General features: G+C 42.4%; 1 protein-coding gene across 1 annotated transcript in view; it reads right to left on the bottom strand.

Moving 5' to 3' along the window:
- Positions 1–25,211, bottom strand: part of plxdc2b (plexin domain containing 2b) — a 76,616-nt gene that overhangs the window by 11,643 nt on the left and 39,762 nt on the right. Inside the window, exons 4-11 of the mRNA XM_071912086.2 lie at positions 23,480–23,549; positions 16,896–17,018; positions 13,790–13,908; positions 11,640–11,739; positions 7,012–7,107; positions 6,711–6,792; positions 2,878–2,938; positions 2,347–2,500 (exon numbers count right to left, since the gene is read on the bottom strand). Coding sequence (XP_071768187.1) covers positions 2,347–2,500; positions 2,878–2,938; positions 6,711–6,792; positions 7,012–7,107; positions 11,640–11,739; positions 13,790–13,908; positions 16,896–17,018; positions 23,480–23,549 — 805 coding nt within the window. The remainder of the gene's footprint in view (positions 1–2,346; positions 2,501–2,877; positions 2,939–6,710; positions 6,793–7,011; positions 7,108–11,639; positions 11,740–13,789; positions 13,909–16,895; positions 17,019–23,479; positions 23,550–25,211) is intronic.

Here is a 25,211-nt window from a genome sequence, read left to right as displayed (position 1 = left end):
ACATGTGGTATCATGTCACAACAGACTGAGAGTTAAATCCCCTATTAATCATGTGAGTGGATGCTTGGGATGACTGGTTGTCCATTAACCCATGTATGTTGTCTGTTAAGTGTGTATCCCAATCATCACATAAGTCAATTTACAGTCAATAGCTGCATGGGAGAAACACTCTACATACAGTGTGTGTGCTTTTAGTGTTGATTACACAGATAGCGTATAATATGATGACACACACACACAGTGACAGGACATTCACTTAAACATATGACTCAAGCAGATGAATCATTTGATGGCTCCCTGCTATCATTTTTATCCCAGCGCTACATCGATTCTACTGTATCTTGAGCTCATTAAGATGAATCGGCTATTTATTTAAATGAATAGCATCGAAAGCCATTAACAGGGAAATGAGCTGAAAATTGGCACAATCAATTCCGCCAACTTGTAACTCTCACTCCCCCCCGAGACAAGAAATAAGAAACGGAGGTAAACAAACTTTAGAGGACACCTTGGACGTTTTCCTATCATCAGCAAAAGAAGCCTCAGTCTGTCTCAGAAGGGATTTGCATCAGATAACTTTGAGATTATGCTGAAGTATGGTTTGAGTTAGCCTCCCACTGGGTGGAGGCGAATCATGTGCTCAATGCTCTGTACACTGTGATACCAGAGGAACACGACCCCCTGGATCTTTGGAGGGAAACCCTGTTAGAGAGAGAGCAGAGGCCAAACACTGTTTCCACACAGTGAGAGAGAAGAGGAGCAACAAAGAACTAAAGACGGAGCAACTGCTAAGATTGACCCAATATTGACTTTTTATGCCAGATCTGGGCCAATGATATTTTTATTTACTAAAGTCATATATACTCCCTGACTACAGCAGATATATTAATCTTTGATAAAACATATTTTAGCACATATTTTAGCAGATAAAACATAGTTTAACATAGTCTTTCAATGAGCAAGTAGTATTTTCAGTATCTTTGGTTTTGAATATCTGAAATTATTTGAAACATTTTGAATATCTGCTTTATGTTTTGCTATTTTTTCTAGAAAAGGCAATGGCATTGAGAAGAGAAGGGTGTGATATACATGTACATAAATACATGCAAACATATGCAAAAACAAGGTATTTTAACAACATTCTAAGCTAAAGGTTCTTTACCCCCTATGATTTGTAGTAAAATAACTTTAGAAAGTAGTCAGTTTGAGGAGTATATAGTTATAATTGAATATTCATAAATACCACATGGCATTAAACCCTTTAGAAATCCAATCCAAATCCAAGAAATCCAAATCCAAATTCACTTTTTACTGAGGTGTAGTTACAACTCTATTAATTCCTGCCTTACACGGGGGAGGAATATAATCAGATCCAGCTGAACAAGTATGTTTCTTCAGTATATTGCCTTTGTGAAAATATGAAAATACAGAGCAAGATTTATGAAAGCTTTCTTTCTGATCATCTGTAAACACTAAAACCAGAATCTAATTTAACTTTGACTGTATTCACCACAGAAGATTCCTCTGTTCTCCAAACAGCCACAGCCTTGGGACCCCACCAGAAAATAAGCCCTCAAATGTAAAATGAGCTATTAAAAGAAAGAGAATGCAGGTAATACTGAGGAACAGTCCTCAGTAAGCCTCAATATCTGGTTTAAATCTAGCCAATTTCACTGAACTCCAAAATGATTGTAAAGTCACTTCTCATTTACCCAGACAACAGCCAGCGTTCAATCTAATTTCCTATTAAAGATTCATTTTTCAAGAAAGAAAATTGGCTTCATAGTAAAATACTGAAAGTTAATGTCCTAGAATTGAACTCTGAAAAAACTGAAAGTTAAGAAGAGCAATAATAAGAATACTTTCGTAACTTGTGTGCTGAAAATTTAGCATTGGAAAAGGAAGTCTGCTTAAAAAAAAGAGATTTGTAATCAAAGACTGATGGCAAGCCGGCAGAGCTAAACGAGATGAACACGAGCTTGTGTGGGTATGCATCAATTTAAGACTGAGGAGATTTGTCCCAATTCAATCTGCATTGTTTATAAGTTGGTACAAACACAGCTGCTGTGCCTCGCTTCACCGCCTGCCATCTGGAGTGAATTTTTGTGGCTGAAGAGGAAAGCTTTCTAGATATTCATGCAAACCCAAAAAAGAGGAACGTCGCGTCTTGTGGATGCTGTAAAAGAGGTACACTTCAATCCCAATAAAGAGCGGTTCCGGCAAATGCACTTCATTTAACTTGCTGTCAGAGCGGGGCATCCATCAATACTTCAAAGTATCGCTCTGGGCTCCTTGTATAACGTGTGGCGTGGCCTCGCTCCAGGGCGCCGCCGCCGTGCGCCGTACCTTCAGTGGGGACGCTGGTGGGGGGGTGGGAGGTGGGGGACGCGTCCCTGCCGGCGGTGGTCTCTCCGCTCCTGGACGTCGTCTTGGCGACAATCGTGGTGGTGAAGGGATAGAGATGTGTGGTGTTGATTATGTCGCAGGTTTTGTCCTTTGTCTGTTGGGGTGAAAAATCTGGTTATGCATGTACGCAGTCTTTTCAGAAACAAAATAATGTGTCTGTGTGTGTGTATTTGTGTGTGTGTGTGTGTGTGTGTGTGTGTGTGTATGCTTGTGAGGATACAGGCAGAAAATATAAGAGGGCTCTCCCTGCACACTGCAGAATAGGGCATTTATCATCCTGGCAGTTACACATAATGGCCTGTACACTCCAAACACACACACACACACACATGCACACGCATACATACACATACACACACATATTCTAGCATTAGCAGGTAAGAGACAGAAATATCTGAAGCAGTCAGTCAGCAGTTTTCCAGTCATGGCTGAATGTCACATCATTAGGCCGTCTATCTTTATCACGCTCACCTCATCTGGGCAGCTGTTATCCACCCAGTCCTGCCGATGGCGGTCGAAGCCACTGGAACATCTGAGGACACAGGGAGCGACACAGTCACACACAGGTCAAAGTCACCATAATAATACACTGATAACTACGGATGGGACAATTTATCGAAATTCAATATATCGCGATATAAAAATGTGACAATATGTATCGTGGGGCAGAAAAATGAATCGTGATATTATCTACATTTTATTCTGCTGTAGTAATCACAAATGAGACGGCTTGACCATCACAATTTCACAAGCTCTACATCAAAAGTAGATTATTTGGAATCTGTAATGACATTTTTAAATTGTTGTTTACATTCTAGCAAGCCAATGCCATTGCTAGAAAGATTTGTGGCTCGGAAATAAACATAATTCTGCACAGTCAGACTTTGTTGTCATTGAACTTTTATTTATTACATCGTATCGTGGTTGTATCGAATTGTGAAACCCATATTGTGTATCAAATCGTATCGTGAGATAAGCAGATCATCCCGTCCCTACCGATAACACATTTAGAAGTGTCATAGGAATCACAGGCATGATTTGTCGTTTTATATGCTGCAGGTTGAATAATACCTCAAAGTTGTCTGTTTTGAATCTATGCAGACTTACAAAGGTCTGCACCTCCCACCTCCCTCCAAGCTCTGGATCCAGGGAGTTCAAGGAAGAGGCGGCTTTGTACAGTTTGAGTATGTGGGATTTGTGAAAGGGAAGTTCAATGGGTCGAGCCGCCGGGAGTGACGGGAATGTGATGGGTGGGTGGCAGCTAGGGACGGGGTCAGCTGGAGTGAGGGGGGGGGTGGGGGGGGGGGGGGGGGGGCCCGCTGGGTGGACTCTCCATCATGACCAGAGACTTCTAATAAACTCAAAAAGCCTGCCTGTAATCGGAGGGAGGGGGAGGAGGGGGCAACTACTCATCCTCCATCCTGTTAATGGATCACAATTACAACTCACCCGCTGGTGAACCCACCACCCTCCCATCATTCTGTCTCGCTCTCTTCTGCTCTCTAAAGGGCAAATATCCTGTCTGGGAAGAAAAGTTTGTATGCGTTGCACTGCTGCCCCCCCCCCAGCTTGTGCTATCGAATAAATTGAAGTCGGAAAGCTTAGTCTGCTGGTCTGCAAATTATTTGTCAGCGCAGGTGGTAAATGCATAGTAAATCCACTGCATACAGATCAAAACGATCTTCAACCTATGACTGTCTGTCTCACACTGCAGAAATGCCAGCAATGGAATCTGCGCTTTGTGCTGCTAGGACAATGTGGCCCTAGTGGAGTCTTACACATCCCCAGCAGGCCCCATTTCTCGACTGAACATATTGTTATGGTAATGGCTTTATGTGGAGGAGTCCATTTTCATCTTTCTACCTCTCTAATCATCCCATTCCCTTTTTTTTTTCTCCTGTAAAAAAATTCAGCCTCATCTGTTCAATCAGGCGAGACAGATTCCTCTGGTTAATCCCCCTCTTTTCCCCAGAGAGGGAGGAGTGGGATGCAGAGTGAGACGGCGATATTACTGAGCAGGTCTGGTCTAACCTGTCCCTATGGGAAGCTCTTGTTTTGTTTCTGCTCAATGGCATCCAGCGCAGCCAGTTGCCATCTAACATACTGAGCCACAGTGTTCTTAATTAGAAATGGGCTGAGGTGCTTCATTTGAATATAAATGAACCCATGAGGGAGAATGTTTCTGTTCAGGTTTTCCCCATTCACGGCAGAGTGGATATATTTCCTTATTGAGTTTCATTCCCAGAGCTGCCGTTTCTCGCTGATGCCTTCTCCAATTCATGGCAGCGATACAATCACTCTTTACAGTGTTTGAATCAATTTGGCGGAGTCATGGCAGGTCACCCTAATCTAAGAATACTATATGTGAGAATGGCGAGCCTGTGATCACACCATTTCTTGACACAGCACACGCTTAAAAAGTATGCAACATTAATGATTTTAACATGCCGGGAGACTGAGACTTATTAAAACTCAATATTCTTCTGCTTTGATCTGTGATTTGACAGTCATTAATTTTCTACAAGCTGCATTTGTGATGCACAACAGATGTGTGTTCTGGGTAAACAAATCCCCGCATTTCCTCCAAACAAATCAACACTCTGCTGCATTGGCAGCAACGGCCCAGTGCTGGTCCATAGGGATGCCTGTCACGCTTTATTAACCCGGCCCAGCACCGCTTGCATACATCATCAGCCACAACAAACTGATTTAGCTTGAAACCTAGCATGGTGATGAAGCACCAAGCTCTCACCTTCCCTGTGCATGGCTATGAGAGAAGTTCATTATGGTCGTCCTCTCAAAATGTCAGCATCTTTCATTAACCCCGGAGCCAACAAGGCCGCCTTGCTTTTTAATTATCGTGTTTAAAGCATGTTTGCCTCTTTCAAAGGAAGCGGTTGAAGGATACAAAGAACAGAGTCAGGCTGAACAGTCAGATATGAACACGGTTAGATATCTAATTAAAATGCATCTTAATTAGATCGCTGCTATTCAGGCATACAGTATCTCTCCACAGCATCCATAAATTGCTGAGAGGAAAAACACTAGTTCAGTTTGTTGCACTGCGAATTTGTTTGTCTCTGTCAAAGGCTGAATTTAAGATGCAGAGGAGAGGGAGAGGCTAATCCGCAACTCCATCTAACCCCCCAAATCACAATGGGTGTAGCGCGTGTACTGCACATTTCTCAAATCTGCCATCATTACTCACAGAATAAATGATGAGTCCAAAGTAAAAGAGTGGCAGATTAATAATTGATGCATAAGGCATTCAAAATGCAGAGGCATACAAAAGGGAACGGATGGTGGCTGCCCCGAGTCAAGCTGAGTAAACAATGACAACAACCTCCAAAAAGACATTTTCAGCAGATTGGGGAGAACAATTTATCAGTACAGTCGGCATCTATCGACTTAACTTGGACTTCCTCACCTTAAATGGATGACAACACACCTCTATTATTTCTTCATAATTCATTTCCCCTCTCCTTCTTAGCTCAAACCTTTCCATCCGACAAAAAGGTGAAAAAAAAAAAACGTGCACAAACCTACCGCAGTTCACATTTCAGCTGTCAGGAAATACTGGGCAGGAACAATAACATTCTTTAGCAGCTCAAATATTTACTTTTGTTTGAGGTACAGGGAGGCAGGGAAGATGAAGGGGAGAGGCGGGTGCTGGTGGTGACAGAATAGGTGTGAGCTGAATGAATGTCAGGATTACTGAGCTGCTGCCTAGCAAAAAAGGTAGAACTTTATTCCCCTCTGCTGTTATGGTGGCAAACCATGGAAAGAAAGACAGAGAGGGAAAGAGGTGGAGAGAGATCAGAGGGAACAGGCAGATGTGTGACCAAGTCAGTCTCCAGTCTTGAGGCAGTCCCAAGTCTAAATGTAGATTACAAGGAGTCAAATGCAAGTCAAGTCCATGTCATAAATGTCAAGCCTCAAATCTAAATGTAGAACACCAAGTCAAGTCAGAACAAATGAAGAGTCCAGACTTTTCAATGCAATATGGTTTTAATAGAATAAAAACTTGGTAAGAGCATTACAAAGTCAAGTCCCAAGTCACCAAAACCCACGTCAAGTCAAGTCTCAAGTATTCTCTTCATGCATCAAATCAAGTCTCAAACAATTCTGACTCGAGTCCAAGTCATGTGACCCGCGTCCCCACCTCTGACAACAGGACAAGACTGGGCTAGGGCTGGAGTGACCAGACCTAACAGTAACAATGAAGGAAGATGGAGGGGAGGTGTGGGAGGGAGGGGTTAAAGGTAAGACTGTTAGAAGAAGAGTGAAGGGAAGTGAAGTCCAACCTGTTGAGTCGATGGCACCAGCTACAGTTGAAGTTGATCTGTGAGGAGATGCAAGCGCTACAGCTGGTGAACTGCAGACAGGCTGGAGGGAAGAAAGGTCAGCACAGGTCAGATCCCAGCCGACTCAGTTTATACACTCAATACTCGACATACAGGCGAGGCTTCGTTCAGATGAAAAGGCGTTAAAACCTTCTAATGATAAGGAACACTAAAAAGAGTTGCACAGTGAACGAAGGCTTACTGTGGACAATATTATGACTATTACAATACATTATAAGCTATTACAATACATTCTCCTTACTGGGTAAAGGCATCATCTCCACTGCCGTAGAATTGGTGATTTTAGTCTTAGTCAGCTCCACACGGTGGTACTCATAGATTGTTCTCCGCCTCACATCTAAATTATGAGAAAAAGAGAGAGAGAGAGAGAGAGAGAGAGAGGGAGAGGGAGCGAGGGAGGAGTGAGGGAGAAAGAATAAACCATCACAAATCTTCCATCGTGAGATAAAAACTAGGACAAATGGTCCCCGAAGAAAGAGGGAAGAGAGAGGGAGGCAGAATCAGGTCGTATGGGATGCTACCACAGCACTTTATTTCTCCCTCTCTTTGTGCCCCAGTGTCAGCCTGCGACTTGGCAAAGGGGCGGGAGCAATTTCCCCCAGGAGCTGATATCAATCAGACCCTGTTGAAAGGCTGCCTTCCCAGTCATCTGTAGCAGCAAGTCATCAGCCTAGGTGAGATGGAGCGATTGATTAGATACATCATCATCATTGACTCTCATTGCATTTTGGCCTTTATAACTCATAGGGGCCACTGTAAAATGGGCTGCTTGCTTTTGCTGGCCATGCATCTTCCCTTGGCATGGCTGCAGTGGAAATGGAAAAGGGGGGGATGTTGTAAATCCTTTGTTAATATAAAGTCAAGAAGGCTCTCCGTGCATAATATATCAAATGTAATATCTCTGCTAATAGTTCATAATATGTTGGTAAAGTTAAACCCTTAATGGGATTCTTTCTGTACAAGCGTTCTAGGAATGAAGAGAGAAATCTATAGAATAGATCACTGAGATGCACTGCAATGTGCATCATATGACATTGCTCAATACATGACATTTCCTATAACACTAGTATTTGCTTGACCTATGAGCTAGAAAATTGAAATTTAATACACTGGACCGTGACTGTATAACATATACAGCAAGCAATGATGTTGACTGCTTGCGAGCCCCATTCATCTTACGTTTAATGTTTCCATTTACTGATGCAGTTTCAAAGTTACCAGTACTCAAGGTTAGTATTTGCTTGCTTGGATGAGTTTTGGTCTGGGATCTAATTGTTAATCCTTCCTATAGTGTTGCGCTCGTGATGACATGGTGTTTCTTGCCTGCTGACCTGCTTGGTTGGATTAGACACAGGACAACTGATCAAAGCAACAAATGGGAGCCAGCTAGGACTAACCTGAGAATATGATTGCCCTTCCTTTCCCTCCTCTCCTTCCCTGGCTTCCTCTTGCCTCTAGCAATGGGATTATCTGGTGCTTAATGACATGGTGCAGGGGCCAGAGGAGGGTCAGTCACCCAGCCCAAGGCTGTTGCTATGTGGGGAGGCTCTATAGCCAGGCTGGCCTCTAGTCTGGAGGTGGAAGGAAGCTGCAAATCAGAGCAATTATAGCTCTGTCTCAGCCGCAACATAAACAAGCCCTAATGAGGATTTAGCTACCTTCCACCAATACTATTAAACAAAGGGGGATTTACAAAAGTGTGTCATCAATTATGCACAAGAGGGTTAATTAGCCCATAATCAAATTAAAGGCACATTCAGGGAACATAATGCACATACACAATCATCATTCTCTAAGATGAAAAAATGTAATGGAGAAATACTGGTACTGACAGACTTTCTTTGATAAGGTATGAAAAACCAGGCAGCCTCTTATTGCTTATTCATCCACCTCAGAGAATTGGATGGAAATCAATGGAAATGTGATGTCAAGACCTAGAGTTAAAAATCAATGGTGAAAAAATACGGCAGCCCAAATCTGGTGGAGGGACAAACACCCAGGCAGGCTCTCGTTGCCCTCTCATCAAGCAGCGCTCTGGCTGTTATTACTGCTACACGAAATGTTACAGAAAATGTCACACTGTGCTCAATCAGCCACACTAAAGACGGGGAAAACTGTGTCCTTTTACTTCTGCACCGCTCTCTTTCTTAACCTCACAATTCCAGTCATGGCTCTTTGATATCTCCAACATATTAAATCCCTTTTTGTTTTCTTTCAGTTCTGCTGGTGATTAGATGAATTAGATGGATTTGTGTTTACTGAACATGAACTTAAAGAAATTTTAAAAAACCTGAAAATGGAAACAAAACAGACAGAAGCACCACCTATATACTTGATATCTTCCTGCTGGGAATCAGAATATGAATCCAGTTTAATAATAATAATTAAATCATCAGACTGGGCCTGGTATAGGCAGGTAAGCAGGCGGGCAAGGTATGAAAAAAGAGGAGGTGGTTTGCGCTTGATAAACTCATCTTAAGAATAATGCACTGTGACTGATAATGCATAAGCTGGCCTTAGGAAAGGATATTAAAGCCTGGGTCGTCACATAGGAAGTGCACTACCACCTGACCTTCTAATTAGGCGCCCTGGCCCCAGGACACCCACAAATCTTCTCTGTGCATCTCCTTTTACTGGCTGGGCAGTGGGCCTGCTTTGCCTGGAGATAGCATAAAATGTTTTATTTGAGCTTTTAATCCTAGATGAAGCTAAAGTGGGTTAAAAATGTCCCTTTCTCGCTGTGTGCCCTGGCTGGTATACGGTAATTGGCTGCAGAGACACTTTATTGAGTTGACATGCCTTCTGAAGGTTAAGGTGAAGGATTAATATGCTCAGGATGTCAAAACTAACCCCAACAATCAGATAATATTTATAAACCTGACTAACTGCTTTGATATATGACATGGTAATATAGATGTAAAAAATTTGTCAAAACATCTTTCTTCATCAACATGATCCCCTTCAAAATGAGATCTGAAATAGTTCAAGGCAAGCTATTTAGGAATAACAAACACATTGTGTCCAGATGCAATAATTAAATTTCTCTACAAAAATTCCCCTCAGAGCAGCAGCGTTTCCCACCCCAGATTTCTGTATGCTGAGCGCAAGACTGGGAGTGAAACTCAAGGTCACACAGTAATCGATAACTGCAGCAGCAGCAGCCATCAACTTGTACCTGCTGGTTGTGGGATCGGAGGCACTGACTGAGGAGTGAACTACCTTGGCTTTCTAGTTCTCCACAGAAACTGCTGATTCATCCTCTTTCTCAAAGTTAGGCCTTTCCCATCTTAGAAGGCCTCTTTTTCTGTCATTTCCTGAATCTTAACAGGTCAAAAAGGTGAAAGATATGGATTGGATTCCTTTGCAGGGTGCTACCATTTCTGCACCTATCATTCAAAGGAGCTCTGATTGTAGCTGCTGCATGATTTGCTTTCTAGACAGAAGCTATGTCATATTACTCATGGGGCATGTCAAGCCCTTTTGAATGACAGATGCAAGATGCAAATACTGCCCTTTCCCTTCAGACATGGACATGAACGTATGCACTTTGCAAATATCACATTGTCTATGCACAGAAAAAACACAAAGCCCTCTTTGTTTCGGCTGTTGCAAGAGTTCAGGTTTTGTTTACAGTGACTGCAGGAAGTCTTAGCAATAACCAGGACATTTTCTTTTCAATTTTCTGTTTCAAATATTCGCCCATCATCTGTATTCAATGCAATATATGCAGATGAAAGCAAGACAATGACTGTTTTAGCTTTTTGTTTGCTTCTGAAGGAGTCCTGTGTGGGTTGTTTTGGCTCTAACCCAAAGAGGATTGAGGTGTATTCAGCAGTCAGGTTTCTTGGGAAGCAGAATCAGCACAGCGGTCATTTGAGGTGGACTATCAGAGCAGAAAAGGGTCCAAGGGGTAGGAGGAGAAAACACAGTCCTCTCTGAGTCATCTTTCACATTCAGCACTAAAACCGAGTCTCAATCTGCCATCCATCCAGGACTTCATCGCTCCCTAACCAAGCAGCCGGAGACATTGGCTTCGTCATGCTGAGTCAGAGGCATCAAAGACAGCTTGATTTATAAAGAATAAGAGTTCACAGATTCAAGATGCAGAACTCTAAATGCCAACGGCAGTCTTCTGGAGAGAGATTCTGCACAAAAAGCTTTCAGACAAATCAGGAAACAATGTCCAATTCAGAAACTCCTGCCCCTCTAGGGAACTGGTGATTTGGAGGGTCGTATTACTCTAAAACCAAAATTACAAATATCATTCTCACCACATATTTCGTCATAAGTATCACTTCCCCCATCCCACTCAACATAAAGACGCCAAGTGAAGGAGGAAAAAAGCTCTTCTGATACTGAATAACAGTTATAAGATATTAAGTGTGACAAATAGATGCTATCCAAGTTTCACACAAGCAATCAACACACAGTTTAAATTACTGAATAAATCATTTTTTGACAACTCATTATTGTGGCAGACTTTAAATAAAGAGCCCCAGAGAGAGAGTCTGACTGTGGATGAAAAGGCTTGAAGTTTCGCCCCTTTGCTCGGGGTTATTTTAACTTTAATAGGCCTAAATTGGAGGAACTCAAAAGCAAAAGCAAGAGGCAGATCTGGAGCTGCGCCCACAGCTGTACCCACCACTGTGAGAGGTGGAACAGAGTTGTGTTGGAGAAGAGGTGGCGACAGCTGGAGCTGAAGCGAAACAGACAAGGCTGAACCCCGGATCTCTGGCTACGAGACCCGGCTTAAAGGGTAAATAAAAAGACTATGATACAAAACAATCAGAGCGATTTGGGTGGCTCAAAAACCCCACTATAAAAGAATTAAAGCAGATTGTGAGACAGAATGGTGTGTTTGAGACTCACTGGGTATCTGTTGGATCCGGTGGACCACCACAAAGGCATCAGACAGGCCCACCTTGACTGGGTGATTGACGGAGCTGATCTGTGACACTTCAATGGGGATCTGAAATAGAAGCAGGGAAAATCAATTACCAGGGCCAGGCCGGTCTGTCTGGAGTGGCTGGAGAATAGGAGCAGGCCGCACCGGTCTGACAGCACTGACAATTCAACCAAGTTATTACTATTCCCATAGGAACGGGTTAAGGGATTTAAGGTATGATGCAACCTCAATCAGCATGTCGCTATCTACGGTTCACTGAATGAGCATTTTAAACGGTTGCTACTGTTGGGTCACACATACACACATATACACATACATATGCATGTGAACAGACATGCACGCATGCACACACAAAAAAACACAGATAGATGAATAGATAGGGTGATGGATGGTGGGTGATGGATAGGCGGATTAACGGATGGATGCACACACACACACACACACACACACACACAAGTGAATGCACTTGCAGGAGACTGAGGATGAAATACTAAATGCACAAAAACATTGTGAGAAATGATAGATCAAAACAAAACAGAGGCTAACATGAAGAGTCAGGCATGTACACACACACACACACACACACACACACACACACACACAGGAAACAACTTTGTGAGGATTGACTCATCTCAGAGAAAATAGACCAAAACAGAGGCTCAAATGAATGTGTGTCGAATCTGAGGCAGACAAACCAAACCAGCTTGTGGAGAGACTGAGAAGCCCTGGCATTCATAGACTATCCAAGTTAAAGCAGCTTTGAAGTTGATGTACTGTTTTTTTTTTTTACATGATATTTGCAGGAGAGGAGAGAGAAGAGTTAAGCTACAGAGAAGTACGCAGTGATTGGGCCGAAAACTTGAAAGGAAAGATGAGATGGCGGATCAGCTCAACTCTACTTAACAAGGCTTGCAGTCAGCGAGGTTCATGTAATGACTCCAATTACACATAATGGTCAGGTTGTTTTTTTCAGAACAATAATAGAATGTGTCATGAAATATTTATTAGCGGCAAACTCCGGCAGCTTTTGCCCCAGCTCTTCTAATAACACAGGAAAATATATTATAAAAGGGCATTCAGTCATAAAAGAACCTGGGCTGAAAATTATGACCATTACAATTATGATACATGATGATTCGATGATTTCACACTCTATAATCTCTGCCCCAAATTAGTCTTCATGCCTGGCTCCTTTTCCTCTTTTCAATTTAGTTGTTTTTCCACGCTTTTTAAAATTTTTTTAATAGATACCATCATGACATCTTATAATCTCTCTCATATGCACAGATGTTGCAGTGATCCAAAACCTGCGACATCATTTCAAATATTGCTACAACCAAATCAAGCATATGGAAACAGTATGAGGACATTAAGTAATATTTTCTTAGGCAGCGCCCATCGTGAAACTCATTATTTTGTCAGTCATGGTGGCGTCACATTAAAATGCCCAGAGTGAAAACAGAGGCTCACGAACACAGAGCTTTACTTTCCCGACTCCAGTGAAGGACGGGGGCAAACGACTGCGCTAAGTGTTAGAAGTGACTGAGACATTTAGAAAGACAGCAAGAGGCGTTTGGGAGAGTTAAGAGAGATTGGGAATGAGAAAGACGGATTAAGTCGAGAGGAGAGAGGGCCAGCGAGTTAGAAATATATTGACTGAGCAAATGACTGAGATTGAAGAGGAAACAGGGAAGCATACGCTACCAGTCAAAAGTTTGGACGCATTTTTCTTTATTTTTTACTATTTTTCACATTTTAGAATAATAGTAAAGACATCAAAACTATGAAATAACACAAATGGAATAATGCAGTGACCAAAAAAGTGTTAAACAAATCAAAACTATCTTATATTTTAGATTCTTTAAAGTAGCCGCCTTTTGCCTTGATGGAAAGGCAAAGGCTTTGGAAAGAAATTCATACATAGGCATAGAATTCACTGTTTATATTTGTCTAAGAAACAAATTTCAAGCGTTTAAGCATAAGCCTTTAGATCAAAATGGCTTCAAGATAATGAAAAACATAGTGCATTCAATCAGGTGTGTCCAAACCTTTGACTGGTAGTGTATAGAAGATGAAGAAAAACGAGGAATGAAATGAATGAATGAGCTCTGACCTCTTTGTATGCGAAGACGATCCTGCCGTCGTTGTGCAGTGTGGCCTGGAAGGTGAAGCTGCCCAGGTTGTAGTTGTCCTGTAGGTGGACGTGGTCCCACTGCACCACCAGAGCCGTACCTAGAGGAACCACAATCAGAACCACAATCAGAACCACAATGAAACACATACAGCCAATTATTATCACACAGAACCACACATTAACCACACAGGATACGCAGAATCACCCGAATTAAAGCACAATACCGGTGTCATTTAGACTTGTGGCCCATTTACTTCTGTTTACATCTAGTTTTCATTTGCTCTAATCATTTTGCAACACATGCAGTAGCTAATTAAATCATATTAGATTCAACATTTACTTGTTTTTCATTTTTAAAATACAAACATCACGGTAGTTTCAAATTAACTGCTAACTCCCGGCTAACAAAAATGTTCCAAATAAGAAGACATGGATGTGACTATAAAGTTAGTAAGGCAACATGTTTTCGAGAGATTATTTCCTGGCAAAGACTTCCATTTCTTCCTGTGGGTGTCAGGTGATTGACAGGAGGAAGAGCGTGATGCAGTGTGTGCACCGATACGAAAACACTCGGGCACAATGAAATAGCAATAAAACTGAAACTTTGACAAAACCAAATATAGGCTTCATGTTTACTGTGATGGGTGATCCAGCTTGGGCAATTTTCAAATTTGTGGAAGTTGTTTTTCGTACTGTACAAGAATGAATGGCAGCAAATGGTTTCTTCTGAAGGGAGGAAAACGAGCCCTGATATCAACTATGCTGACTGTGGAATAATGTAAAGGAGGACGACTGGCACAAACTTAAAAAAAATACCGGTATTATCCTTTAAACCACAAGAAACCACACATTTGGAATCCAACATGACCACACAGAGTCATCATTAGGTGTAGTCTTATCAACATTTGGGGACCTGCCAGCTCAGAACCAGACTCACACGGCATCCAGCTTTACCTCCCAGACAGCGGGCCTCACATTACTCTTAAAGCTATTTTGATTTAGTGTGGACTTTGGAGAGCCTATCGACGTGAAAGCCATTCCCCCTCCCAGCTAGTCATTTGGCTGGGCACCAGGGCAATAAAGGTTTGTTAACACAACTAATCAATTTTTCCGTCACACAGCCGGAGCGCCTCTCCATCCAAAGTAAAGACAAGATTTAGCTGCTCTGCCGACAGCTCAGAGCGCACAGGCGTCTACTGCCACAGGAAACCCCCATAATAATTCACATCTGGCAGGCAGAGGGCCGCTGGCACTGGCTGTAGATGTTGCATGGCCCGGGTGAAAGGACGGATTCAGAGCCATGGCAGCCAGGACCTGGTCTGTCACTGATATTTAATGCCATGTGACTAATATTATCAGGGGAGATGGCACAAATATAACTAGTCTGGGGCCAGGCTACAGTTACAGTAATCTGCTCAGATTACTTCATTATCAAAATAGAGTGGCCAATAAAGGCACTTTGCAACTGTAGTGTGAAGGGCAGCAAATACGCAGCCACTCTATTTTGAGTGTTTGGATGGAGAGTAAGGAAAAGAGAAGGATTGGTGTAATGCATTAAGGAAGAGAGTTAGGAGGGAAGCAGGGAAGATAAAACAGAGGGGACAGAGTGCTAAATGGCTACAACTTCATGGTGCTGCGTGCTCAGTCAGTCAGCACTATAAGTTAGGCCTAATTTAAGTCCTGTGCCTATTTTAAATGCATTGCGTTCAGGAGGGGAGGCTGCCATGCTATCTGGGGCTTCCTGGCTAAAAATACAGAGTGGGTGAGGAGGAGTGCACACAGCACACACTGGCCTTGTTTCTAATTCCCCTAAACGGCTTACATGCTGTATGAAGTGAAAACAAAACAAATCCAGCTCTTTCCCACCAGCCCACCCTATAGGAACAAGTCATTTTTTGTCAAGACAGGACTTCAACAGTGTTTTTTTTAGACGTGAAATTAATCTATTAATAAACTCAGAAATGTCTCTCTGGTGAAATGAATCTATGTCACAGCAGTGTTCTTTAGTTGTGATAAAAACTCTGAGTGTTAAAGACGTTATGCAGCCCTTTAAGTGGCATTTTTACCATGGCGCTGTCGCCATGGTGCCATGAGCTTCAACAGTCAAATTGCCGTGAGTCGGTTTAGGTGTGAGACACTTCACTCTATAATTATGTGCTTTCAAACCTTGTGATGGTTAACAGCACAGAAAATAATTTTCTACCAGTCATGTCTATTCTTTATTTAGCACTTTCTAATTAATAAAAGGAAGTCAAAGTTCCATTATTGTGAAAATTTAACTTGAAAGATGAATCTTCACACCGTAGCTGTAAATTTTCACACAACTCCTACAATCCTATTTGCACATTCAGAACAAACGCCATGGGATTGTTCAATATCTGTACTTTCTGTAATTTTTAGTCGGTACTGAGTCTCACAACAGACCATACAGCGCTTATACTGCATTGGCAGTTCCATTGACTGATGGACAGTGTGGCGAGGAGCAGGCCGGCCGAGCATCGATCGGCTGCCAGTATGGGTAAAGTCTGATGAGCTCCACTGCAGAAGGTCACACAGTTGGTCAGTCACTGTGCTGCAGAGGGATTAGACAGCGGTGACTGGCATGATGGATAACCACACATCACAGATGGCTCAGGAGAGGTATGGGATGGGTTTTCATCAAGGACAGTGAAGAAGAACATCAATTTAGTTTGAGGAGGGTAAGAGGAACTCAGGGGAACGTTAAGGAGCTTATGGGGGGGTTTCATTCCAAAATGCTGTGTATTGGTTTTGGATTTATCAGTCATTATTTCAAAAGTACAAATGATTCTATAATCCAAAACATAACTATTTTGTAAGCAAAAGTCTGAAGATGACTCATAACTTGAAAAATAAGCTATAATGTGCTTTAGTTTCAAGACAACAATCATTTTGTGTAAATTGATGTCAAACTTTCAAATGGCGCATCTCATTTTGAAGTGAAACTCTCCATTTGTGAATTCAGTTAATCAGCAGATGATTTGAAGCCAAACTCAGTCATACACATGTGTAGAAATAAGTTAGGAGGAACCATATGAACACAATATTAGGGGTATGCTGCTGTTACCATTGTCAAAGTAGATGACCGTGGAGTTTCTGGAGACACTTGGGTCAAAGTTGGCCATTAGGGGAGCGATGTACTGTGTAGCTGTTAGCATCCGATGGACCACATCACCCGTATAGATGAAGCCTGAGGGAGAAAAGGAGAAAACACACAGCATGTAACTCTATGTACATCAAGTACTGCAAAGGTCTGTGCTATGGTGTAGTCTAAAGGAAAAATCCACTCTTGGATACTCTTACACTGTCAAATATGATCAATATGTGATGTTCCAAGAGTTATTTTGTCTAGAAGTGTTGTAATTTACTTTCTGGTCTATTGAGGCTGCTGTCAGTGGAGAAGCTGGTCTCTCTGCCTCTTCTATGCTGGATGTCTTCTATATTTGGCCAATTATCCATTGGAATAAGAAAAATACACCACCAAAAAACAAAATGGGCCCAGAAATGCAAGGTACATCAATAACTGTTAACACGGATCAAATGTTTTAGGGTGGATTTTTCCTTTAAGGACTCTCCTTCCCTTCTTTCATTCCTTTCTTCCCCCCTTGCTTCCTCTCGGTCTAGCTGTTACCCCGTATCTTGTAAGAAGACAATATCAGGTCTGCCCCAGGTCCAATGTTAAAAGCTGCTCATTAACCCGCACCAATCATCTCTCTCTCTCTCCGTCTCTGGCCCAGCGCCACAGGCTGCTTCCCTGCTTCAGCCGGCGATGCTGATTAATTAGCTTACTCTGTTCCATAAAAACAGAAGAGCAAATCTTCAAAGGATATGCTGAGTGTGCAGTCACTTATATATGATCTTGGGATCTAACATGTCATGAGGCTGTGGGACTCTTCCTATTGCTCTCCCTGTCAAACTCACACACTCTACTGGTGTCCACTCTTTCTCCCCCTGTGTTTGTGTGTATGTGTTTTCATTTGACATCATCAATGGATGCTAACAAAAGAGAGTATAACAACAAAAAGTCATTATGTTAACTTGGCTATTTATATGTCCCTTCAGCAAAGCACCAATAGATCTATCTGCTGAGAGAGACACGCTCAATCAACACAAACTAGAGCTGCATCACTTAGCAGCCTGTAAGCGTGGTTATTAATGGACTCCAGAAAAGGAGAAAAACGCCCACTATTCATCACAAGGGAACGCTCGTTGCATAAAAATTTACACTGACGACAGAAACAAACAGCGTCTTAATTTCCCCACTGACAGCAAAGAGTAGCAGAGTCAGCTGTTATCTGAAGATTCATTGAAGATTCATCCCACTCCGGTTTTGCCTGAATTGCAAAAATATCCCTCTTAACAAGTCATTTATTCTGAGTCTTAAAATCATGTTTGTCTTTGAACAAATGTTAAACTCTGCCAACAAGGTGAGATCATTTCACTTATATGACATCACTCCAATGCAAATCAACTTGTTTGAAGAATTTTCTTGAATAAAGTAAGAAAATCATGAAGTGGACTGATCTGTTGTTTTTCAACTGCTTGTCAATTGCCACTTGTTTCAAAAAGATTCTTAAAACATTATTAAACATAGGAATTGGAAACAGGTGAAAGTATTGCAACCCACTAGCATAATTTTTCTATTGCTTTAAAGACACAAAAAAAATGAAAATCAATAATAAATTGGTATAGATTGATGAAAATCTCTGTTGATATTATTGATTGGGATCTTCATGTATGCCTACTGGTAGACCCACCACAAATATGGCGTTTTCCAGGAAGGAAAAGGAGGTATTGATATAAAAATATGAGAAAATTAAGTTTTGTAAATCTTTTGCCACGTATTGTTAAATTGGCATATATTAGGACATGGACAATTAGCTAACAATGTGGAAAAGTCATTTTTCACCTCATTTGGTCTATAAGATGAACATTTTTTGTGTATTGTATATCATATTACACTAAAACCATCAATCAACACAAAGTAAGGAAATCATTCTCTAGCTAACTGATCATTCTGCTCACAAGGACATTCAAGAGAAATGTAAAAAATGACTGCCTGAGGGTTACGTGTGAAAAACTTTGCTGAGCAAAACAAAAAAAGCAAATTTTGGGGAAAGGTCTCACTGAGGCCGAGCCAATGAACTCTCATTTCCTGTCACCATATGTCTTCACATACAGTAGAACGGCAATAAAAAGACATCTATCACATTGGAGGCCAGGAGCAGAGCATGGGGAGACTCAATCTCGCCTTTAAAGACCTCACTGCTCAGAATTACCTCTATATCGAACACTGTCAGCACACATACAGAGAGGAGGAGGGGCAGGAGGAGGGAGGAGGAGGGGAGACTCGACTTTATCTAGTTTGTTTCTCGACTGTAGAGCACTCTACCTGGAAGAAGGGCGAACAAGATAAGGGGTATGGTCCTGTATGGCTCAATGGGTAGAGCAGGCTTCGTTTTATTCCCACCGGAGCAGCCTGTACTAAAAATGTACGCACTCACGGCGCTTCCAGTACACAAACACAGCACAGTAGATGAAAGCATCCACCTAAAGCCATATGTTATGTTATGGCATATGGATGTGAAGAGGACACAAAAATAAGTCCATCTTAACAAGTCATTTAGTCTCATATTCAGCCTTCAAATCTTATTTTTCTTAAACCAAGAGAAAAAGATAACTCCACTTGTTTCCAATGCAGTTTCACTTCTTTCAGGAATTTTCTAGAAATGAGCGTCAACATCTTGAAGCAAGTCAGAATAAGGCAGATCACTGCACTACTGTCAAGAAAATGACACTTGATTCTACAAAATTCTTGAAACAAATTGATTTGCACTGGAAAGAAGTGAAATTATCTAACCCCATTGGCAGATTTTTTCACTTATTTTAAGAAAATTACGATGTTAGGACTCAATAATCGACTAACTAAACATACTGTAAGTGCAAGAGCAAGATGAGACAGAGGGCTGTAGACTGAAGCCCTGGTGGTGCTGGTGGTGCAGCTGCAGCACGTGTGTGCGGCGCCGCGTCGGCCCTTCCTCATCCTTTATCTGATCCTCGCGGCACACAGCGGGTTCGACACAAATGACTTCCTCTGAATCAGTCGCCGCATTCCATCTCATCTCATGTTTACCCAACATCGGTTCAAGCACGTTTTTATCTCTCTCACTCTTTCTCTCGGCTACGCCTTGTTTTGCCCACTTTGCTATTTTCCCTTTCCCTTTCAATTTCCGAAAACGCATAAAGAAAAGACCCAACCAAACACACACACACATACACACAAAATGCTCTACGGGCCTAGGGTTTTTATTTCTGTCTCTGCATTCTCCATAGTGCTTTTCCAGCAATCTCTTGCTAACACAATACAACTTATCTGACAGTCTAAAGAAAATCGGACAGCCTCTCAATACACTAAAGAGTGGAGAGCCATGGGGCACTCAATAGAGAGCCAGTTCATTCATTATGGCCATCACTTACAGCAGAGGGAAACCGGACGGAAGAGCGGGGAGGGATTCAGGGGGGAAACAATAGATACAGAAGGAGAGAAGAGAAAAGGGAATGAGAAAGATAGAGGAGACAAAATAATGGAGAGGAGTTTAAGGGGGGTGGGGGGGTGTCGGGTTTTAAGGCGGCGGGAAGGAGAGAGAGCTTAAAAGGGCTGATGGCTGGGAGGGATAAAAGACAGATAATTCTTTCCTTGACAAGGTGTGTTTATGTGTGCCGCTATCCAAAAGTGCCGGGCTGTGTATATCCAAGGAAAACACGAGCGGGAATTAGCAGTCGCATTGGACTAAAGCTTCATTTTATTGGACATTGTGTTTAGACAAGTTCTTTGTTCCCTCATACTGAGCTGTGTTTAATTTACTGGAGATTTTCTAGTTTATCACAGCTGTCCTGTGGCCGGGAACAGCCAGGACTGGATCGCACGCACACTCACACTCACTATTTTGCTCTCTGTCTTTAAAAGTACATTTTCATATAAATTAAATGTTTTGCTTCGCTCTATCGCTGACTGATACAAAACAACAGTGATTCAACCTATACCCAGTTCATGAAAGCTTTTACATTTGGTAGGTAGGCACAGGAAGTGATGCGTTTTATGTTTTCGGTTTGTTTGGAATAAACAGAAGAAGAACTGGGTAGTTAGCATGAGCAGCGATAGCCACCATGGCTGAGCAGACAAAGAAAAGAGCGCCACCGACAGAAACTCAAACTTCATCAACAGAGAATCCAAGGAGAAAGACGTCACAGTAATGGACACACTGTTTGATTGACAGGTGATTTCTGGGAATTGCAGTGCAGAAACACCACAGCAATGAGCGCTGAGCAACAAAGATGTCGCCAAAATTTAAAAAAAAAAAAAGGATGTTGCAGATTTCTCGCATTCACTCACCTCACTTACAGTATCTTTCTCTCTTTCTTTGTCTCTCTTTCATAAACGCCTCTCCCTCTGTCTCACACGTTATGCACTTGCTCAGCTCTGGTATATTTGGTATCTTAGATTCATTTACATATCAGTTCTTGGGGTTGCAAATCAATTGTACCACAATATCAAGACATTAATTTGATAAAAATGTTCATTTTTAATTCAGTTTTCTGAATTAACATAACAGTTTTGTTATTCAAATCATTCTTGAGACCTCCAAGAAATGTTGAAGAAATGATTTGTAAAATGATCTTCAAAAGCATGTGTGTGTTTTTTTTGTGTGTGTGTGTGTGTGTGTGTGTGTGTGTTCTGGGGTAAAGGGGCTTTGACAGGGGGCCAGTGGGAGGTTTGACAGCTGGCCCAGTAAACAGCATCCCACAGCTGGGTCTCTCCACACAGCTGGGGGTGGTCAGAGCACGTATCACTTTTCACCACTGACATCCCCAAACTCTACTTCATAAGTCACACACACACTCCTCAACACTGACCGAACTCCCTCTATTAACCACAAACAGCTTGCCGCCTCGCTACAAGGCCTATCGTGTTATTGAGTCATCAGTTGGTTCAGGTCTTTGATTGTGGACTTCTAACATGGATGCAAGCCGCCATCTTACTGGCTGACACTGTTGGTGTGTTTGAGCGCTGGCTGCTGTGCTGTCTCGGTGTCTCTGAGCTTCACATGTACTCCACAGCTCTTTTGTCACATGAGGACTCAGGTAAGACATTATCTTCTCCTTCCAGAGTTCCAGGGTGGGTAGCAAAAAAGGAAAATATTCGCCAGAGTGAAAACAGTGACTTGCTGACAGCTGTGAAAGCTGCGGGAAAGACGGGACAATGGGGAGAGGAGGATGAGCCGACTGATAGGCCCTGAAATGGAGGGATATGAGGAGGGCGTCGCAGAGACAAAGCTCTGGAGGCCTGCGAATGACAGATAGCTGCCTCCTCCTCCTCAGTTTACCCTCTCCTCCCTGGCCTCATCCCTCTATCTCTGTCTGGAGGAATGCAAATTCTCGTTATCTCCTCGGTGCTAGCTGCAAGCAGCCTGTGAGCCAATTCATCCCTCGTCGCTAGCATCCAGCCCGCTATAGCCAAGACAACCAGCAAGCTAGCTCTCACGCACCATGTACATGGCCGCCGATCAGGAATCAAGTGGGAAAATTACACATTGTGATGATAATGATGATAAGAGACGCGGCGGTTTATTTCTTTATTATTATAGTGGCAGTCAAACACAGCCCAGCATCGCTGAAATAGTTGGGTAAGAGTTGGGCTTTAGTCTTTGATGTGATAATAGCCGGTTGGGGTGTTGTGGTATCACCGTCAAGACTCAAGTGGAAAATTGCCTCGCACACTCTGGCAAACACGTCTGCTTTGTCACGTGTCTAACCCACACATACGTGCCCATATCACAGAGAGAGAGAGAGAGAGAGAGAGAGAGAGAGAGAGAGAGAGAGAGAGAGAGAGAGAGAGAGAGAGGATCACAGTGTGTCAGGATTTCTAAGTGCCTCATCATTCCTCTTATATCCCCCCTCCTCTTCCATGTCTCTATCAGGGTGTACTAGGGCGCTTGGCAGGGACACTCTTGTTTCCAGTCCAAACCCATACAGGTCTGGCTTCTCTTCCAGTAAACTCTGGTGTGGAACTGGTGCTGCTGAGTGTTGGGAGTGGTTTGGGTTTTTTTTTTTCCCCCAGTCTAGCAGACTATCCTGCGGAGGTGAGAGCAGTAAATGGGCTTGTACCAGGCTGACTGCCTAGCCAGTAGAGCTGAGTGTTGTTGGTGGTTTTGTACTGTGGTTTGTGCCAGACGAGGCTTTTCAAAACCTCTCAGTCGGTTCTTTTGGCCCGGTCTGGAATTTCACAGCAAAAACGGCTAGATAAATAACTTGTTGTTTGGCCCTTTGTTATATTCAGGAGCAAGGTCTCTATGTAGCTATATGTCACACACACACACACACACACATACACATACACACACACAGGTACACTAAGGATCAAACACACACACAGACATAGACATACACGCACACACACATACACTTTTTTATTCTCCACTGCATAAATGCCTCTGTACTCCAAACTCATTTTACAAACCTTATTACATCCCCCTCTAAACCCTGTAGCAATAAAAACGGTCTGTGTACAGTCTAATATGCCAAGTATATTTCCAATAATAAGACTAATAGCTACTATGGAGAGAATAGAGTCCAAGAAGAGTGTTCACTTACCACCAGTCGCCACAGTGATTTCACGCAGGAAATGTCCATAAAAAGGGAAATCGAAGGATAGATTTACTCTCTGTGAGGGGAAAAACAGACAGATGACCTTGGTCAGAAAGACAGAGGTAAGAGAAGTCTGAGAAAAGAGACTTTGTTCTTCTCTTAAAAACAACTGGGCTTCTCGACAGACGAAAAATGTGGAAAGTAAACCCAGAGGCGCCCTGTGGTATACCTGTTCTGCTCCTTAGGGCATTTCAGAAATGTCTGCGAGATGAATCTTAGAAATAAAATATAAATCCTGGGAAGACTGTCAAGGTTCTAAAAAATTAAAAACATAATTTATGACCTGTATCACATTTCAACATTGGTCAAGTCTGAGAAATAATATTCTCTCCTTTTCTCCTTTTCAGTAAAATATTCATAAGTCTTCATGAAAACATGAAAGGTTAAATTCGTTTTTTAATTAATGAGTATAGTGGGACCAAATTCAATGAATGCCCAAATATTATGGCACACATTCCACTCTTGGACAGTATATTTTTCCTTATGTACCAGCAACCTCCTTAAACTGTTGTATGGAGCAACAACAGCACTTCTTTAGGCCACGACAAGCAAATGGAGATATTATCTACAAGATGAATGGGAATTAACACAGATAGCATAAAGGGCTTTAAGAAACAGGAGTATCATAAAAAATACTCTTGGTCATAATAAACAGCAACTTGCTCATCTACATTACCTCAAAACATGGTCCGTGTGTCATTTATACTACCCACATGGGAACATGCTACCCTCACATAGTACCACCACAAAATGTTATGAAGACGGAGCGAAAATAAGTCCACAGTAAACATGCAGCTATGGTACATGATCCTGGATTATACCAGGGGGAGTAATCCTGTGGCAGACCACACTCAATTACCAGGACAAAATAGCCAATCTACAGCTTAACTTCTCTGCGGTGTTGTGATGAAGTTGACCTCTGCGGCGTGTTTTGTTTTATGATCCTATTGGCTGATAGTTTTCAGTGTCCAGGCCAACACGCTGGCATGGAAGCGCCCTCCATTCTTGTTCCAGTACTCACAGTTTTACAGTTTTTCAAGACCAAATTGCCATCATATTAAACTCTGTTTGTCCCAAATGTTAGTTTGCTGACACAGTGGCTGAATGTGATTCAGCACAGCTGGTTTGCACTTCAATCTTACGATCAAATTATCCAAGCCAGATCTCTTTTTTCATATCTCCCTTTGGCTCTCTGTTGCTTGACTGGCCATTGAATTGAGAGAGAGGGGGGGCCGAGGAGGGGACACATTCACATCCAACTTATTGATTTTCCAGACAGAGCCAAAGTCTAAGAAAACTCCTACTTCCCTCTTATACCATTTAGAAAAAAAGCCTTTTAGCCAGGCCCTTCTCTGGCTGAAAAAAAAGAATAGCTTGCCTCACTTTGTATGGTTCAATCCATCATTACATGACTGAAGGTAGAGGAGCAGAATGCACAATGTGGAACTCCATTCTATCTCTTTACCAGCCTTTGTTTGCCCTGGGTGCTTTTTTTCAAAGTGGCCTCTCTGACTGCCCTGCTGCCATCCCACTCCCTCTCTCCAGTCACTCCAATGCAGCCTTGTGTGACCTCATCAGTATGCGCCTCACATGGGTCACCTGCTTGTGCAGAGGCAGAGGGAGGGGAGCTTTTAAACCTGCAGCCCCCTACACTGCAGAGAAGCATTTAAGCAGTTTA

The sequence above is a fragment of the Centroberyx gerrardi genome, chromosome 22, assembly GCF_048128805.1.
Source record: "Centroberyx gerrardi isolate f3 chromosome 22, fCenGer3.hap1.cur.20231027, whole genome shotgun sequence".
Taxonomy (NCBI): domain Eukaryota; kingdom Metazoa; phylum Chordata; class Actinopteri; order Beryciformes; family Berycidae; genus Centroberyx; species Centroberyx gerrardi.
Note: the sequence above shows the minus strand (reverse complement) of the source record. Positions and strands in the feature narration are given on the sequence as shown.